The 4370-nt window shown below is 34.7% G+C and overlaps 1 protein-coding gene and 1 pseudogene across 1 annotated transcript; both read left to right on the top strand.

Moving 5' to 3' along the window:
• The first annotated feature begins 229 nt into the window (after positions 1 to 229).
• On the top strand, positions 230 to 1134 carry LOC106338141 (annotated as a pseudogene).
• Positions 1135 to 2426: 1292 nt separating this feature from the next.
• LOC106341516 (chemocyanin-like) lies at positions 2427 to 3146 on the top strand. The gene has a single exon (XM_013780273.1). It carries the CDS (start codon positions 2479 to 2481, stop codon positions 3121 to 3123), a length of 645 nt encoding a protein of 214 aa, XP_013635727.1. The 5' UTR covers positions 2427 to 2478; the 3' UTR covers positions 3124 to 3146.
• Positions 3147 to 4370: the final 1224 nt, after the last annotated feature.

The following is a 4370-nucleotide window of genomic DNA, read 5'->3' as shown; positions in this document are numbered from 1 at the left end:
ACATTAGGAATTAACCAAGTTATATTTGGTTAAATAAATATAAAAATCTTCAAATTCCTGAATGGAAAAGGATTTAGCTCAAACGATACCTCATGCTCTATATAAACATCATAGCGTCCTCTCAAGTTCTCATTAAACAAACTCAAAACTTCATATATCACTTCCACAGTTGATTTGTTAGCCTGTTTAATTCTCTCATTCCTAAAAAAAAGAGAACAAAACATCGATCATGGTTTTGATCAAGAACGAATCCTTATTTGCTTCTTTGATGATTTTTGTGGCACTGTTTGGAGTTGTAGTTGGAGGCACCGTTCACAATGTCGGAGACTCAAAAGGGTGAACCATGATGGGCGTTGATTATGAGGCATGGGCTTCTTCAAGAACTTTTCAAGTCGGAGACTCTTTGGTCTTCGAATACAACAAAGACTACCACAACGTCAATGAAATCACTACCAACAATTTCGAGCTGTGTGAACCATCTAATCCATTAGTAAGATACGAAACAGGGTCCGACACGGTCACTCTAACAAAACCAGGAGTCCACAACTTTATATGCGGAGTTCCTAGTCACTGCGACATCGGACAAAAACTTCAAATAGTAGTGTTACCAGCCTCGTTGGGTCCTGTTGCAGCTCCTGTTCCTAGACCAGTCCGATCACCAAGCTCATTCTCGTCTCCTTCACCGTCTCTGTTGGCTGATTCACCGGTTAATAATGGTCCAAGGTACCAGATGGGGCCAGCACCAGCTCCACATAGCGCAGCTTCAGACTCTAGTGCGTGGATGGGAATTCTACTCCCTAATTTCTTTATTTTCTCTTTTCATCTTAGTTTGATACACACGCGAATTGGGGTTTTTTTTTTTTTTTTTTTTTTCTTTTAATTTCTAAATTTGTAAAATAATAAATAACAATTTCCCTGTATATCAATTAACATACAATCTATATGTATTTCGTATTTTCATAATACCTAGTAAAAATCTATATGAAACCATCACGAGTCCCACACAGCGCAGCTTCAAACTCTAGTGTTTGGATCGGATCCTACATCCTAATTTCTTTACTTCAATTTTTCATCTTATTTTGATAGACTCCACACACTTTTGGTTTCCTTTTGGTTCTACTTCTTACTTTGTAGTTTTTACCTTTGAAATTTTATGTTGGACGTATAGTTATTTTTTCTTTCCTTCAATGGTTTTGCTTTTGCATGTTTACTTCAAAATAATACATTAAGTCATTCTTTTTTATTTCCGTTTGTGCACTTAAATTATATAGTTCTTGCACTTTAGCAGCTGAAATATTAACCAGTTGAATTGTTAATTGTACACGAGACATCAAAAAGAGATTGTTTTTTTTGTAAATTGTCAAATTCAAGGGCACTAAATTATAGTGATTCATATTTTCATATCAGCTACTAAATATATCAATTTTAGGGCCGGTGAATCAAAAAAGAAATTAACGTCAAAAGGAAAATGGAAATTCTCCTTTCCCGAATCATTTGATTCACGTTTATACTTTGAGGTATGTCTTCGCTACAAACAATGCGACACGGTAGATATGTTTAAATTATATCGTGCTTTTCCAATTAATGGAAAGTTGACGACGAAAGAAAACCAAGGTGGATTCAAAGAAAACCATTCATCACAACTACCACAACAAAAAAAAAAAAAAAAAAAAAAAAAAAAAAAAAAAAACTACCACAACAACTACATTAGTCTCTTGTATCAGAGAATGAATGTGAAAACCCCGCGAGATCAAGTAACCCAAGATAACCCCAACCCAAGAACAGGGGCGAAACTAGGCCATTTAATTCATGGGTGCACCTTTGGTAATAAAAATAAAAAGTGCATATAAAAGGGATCGAACGTGAGAAAGTATGGGTGTGCAAACTATATTTTACCACATTAACTGACAAATTTTTGATGTTTCTACATAAAAAAATTAGAATTTTAAAATAATTGTGGGTGCACTTGCCCCTGCATCCTACAGCCTAGCTTCGCCACTGCCCAAGAACAAGGTTTTAAACTAAGACCATTCATAAATTTTCAACAAGGACAAGAAAGAAACCTGCTAACATTTTTTATTTGGGAAATTAATTTAATTTTTGTAAGTTAAAAAGTATTGGAAGCTTACTAAGCCCTATTGCCCCTTTTTTCCATTCGTAACGAATTCTAAATAAAATCGGGACAATATTTGTAAATATTTTTCGAATGGTTAAGGAAAAGGAAAATTTTAACCCAAAACAAAATAAATAAATAAAAAGAACGAGAAAGGAAAAAATAAACGAATTCACTCCGTCGTGGACGAATCAAACACTATTAATTGGAATCACAATCATAAAAGGAAGAGAAAGTATGGGAAAACACTATATATACATGAACAAATCTAAACAATGTCCTCACAAAAAAATTCTATCTTGTTCCGTCTGTTTTCTCATTGTTTTTCGACCTCTCCTCGATCAAGGAAAGAATCAGCACCGACCATGAAGACCACAATCATGAGTTTGTTAATTGTGGTATTATCACTAATCGGTTTAGCTCATGCTGCATCCTTTTACGAGGTTGGAGACTTCAACGGATGGACGACAAAGATGGGGGTTGCCTATTACAAGACATGGTCTTCTTCAAAGACTTTCCACGTTGGAGATGCTCTCATCTTTCAATACAACAAGGATATCCACAACGTGATTCAAGTGAGCTTCAGAGATTATGAATCGTGCAACCCTAACTCAGCTCTGGCCAGATATAAATCAGAGTATGAACCGGTTAAACTTAACAGAACCGGGCACTATTACTTCATATGCGGTTTTACTGGTCACTGCGAAGCTGGTCAAAAGCTGGAGGTCCTAGTCATGCCTGCCTCTCTGCAGAATACTACCATTATTCAACAAAACAACACCTCTTCTTCTAACCCTAAACCTAATCCTGTTAATGCTAAGCCTAGTCCTACGCCTAAACTTAAACCTAAACCTTCTCCTTCGCCACCTTTAGAGGATCCTCTTGTGGTTCTTCCAGTAGATGATGCAACGATTGCATCACTTCCTCACAATGCGGTCTCAAACCCTCGTGTGTGGAGTGGCTTAAGCATGCTCTCCTTAATTCTTCTAAAAAGCCTAGTTTCTTCTTGATTTTATTGTTTTAAACATTATGTTTGCTATGTTAGGTGTTGCTTTGAGATTTATGAGTTGACTTTTTTGTTATTATTGCTTCTACTCACATTGGTGTTTGGTTTTCTTTCCCCTTAATGGATTCTCTTATAAGTTCAAATATTTCTTTTTCTTTTAACTTCTTATTAAGAAGAAATTATAGATTGTTTTCCAATAGTTTATACCTTAATCTCGTCGTATGTAGATAGTATAGACATTACAATATTTTGCAGTTTATGAAAGAAAAATATATTATTGATCCGGAACGGTTACTAACTCGTCGTATATACATAGTAGACATTACTATCTTTTGCAAGTACCCACAAAAGTACATAAGTGAAGATACAAATTGAAAATACAACTTAAGACCTGTGGCTTATGAAATAGATCCAAGGCCACCCACAAGAAGCTTTTTAATGATAAATTCATTGGTTCACAGTTTCACATGAATCTATCTTCTTTTTAGTTATTCAGTAGAAGAATGCACCTTCGCGAATAAGTTATGAATCTATATAAGCTGAATGTTCCTCTTACATATCCATGTAAGACTGACAAAAGCCAGACAAAATCAGCTTTTACTAAAGACTGAGCAGGAAAGTTAAGTTGAAAGTTCTTTGGCTCGTTTGACAAAATCAGAATTTACGCTTGTTATTTGTTAACGTCTAAACATCTTTTCCTCAACCGAATTACCTTTTGAGTAACCTGAACACATTAAAAGTTTAAAACCAATAAAAAACAATAATAAGAAACCAGAAACAAAATGCTCCTCATGGTTCATCGTTAGCTGGACTTAGGTTTGGTGATGGACAATGTTACCTCAATAAGTTCATCTGAGGGAAATGTATCCTATAGCTTCCTCAAGTGTCATCTGAATCGAAAAGATAGAAAAAACTCAATACAAATTTTAGTGATCAAGAAACTAGAGAAATTTGAGAAGATAGGGTACCCATTCAGCTGTGCAAGACTATGAATGTTGACTAAGGAATGAAGAGGAATAATGCATTCCTAAATGCTCCTAAATTTTTTTACTATTCATAAGAAATAGTTTTTATTTTTCATTCTTCTTCATTCTTTTTATTGTAGAGAAATATAGAACAAATGTGTTTTTCCCTAAATATGATAAGGAATAATAATTTCTTCTCATTCCTATAAAAATATTCATGTACATTCTTTTCTTATCGGTTCTCAATGTTCATGTGATGGTTACCGGTATATATAAGGATCAGTGG

Source organism: Brassica oleracea, chromosome C4 (assembly GCF_000695525.1).
Source record: "Brassica oleracea var. oleracea cultivar TO1000 chromosome C4, BOL, whole genome shotgun sequence".
Taxonomy (NCBI): Eukaryota; Viridiplantae; Streptophyta; class Magnoliopsida; order Brassicales; family Brassicaceae; genus Brassica; species Brassica oleracea.
The sequence above is the reverse complement of the archived record's forward strand: the minus strand, read 5'-3'. Positions and strand labels throughout refer to the sequence as shown.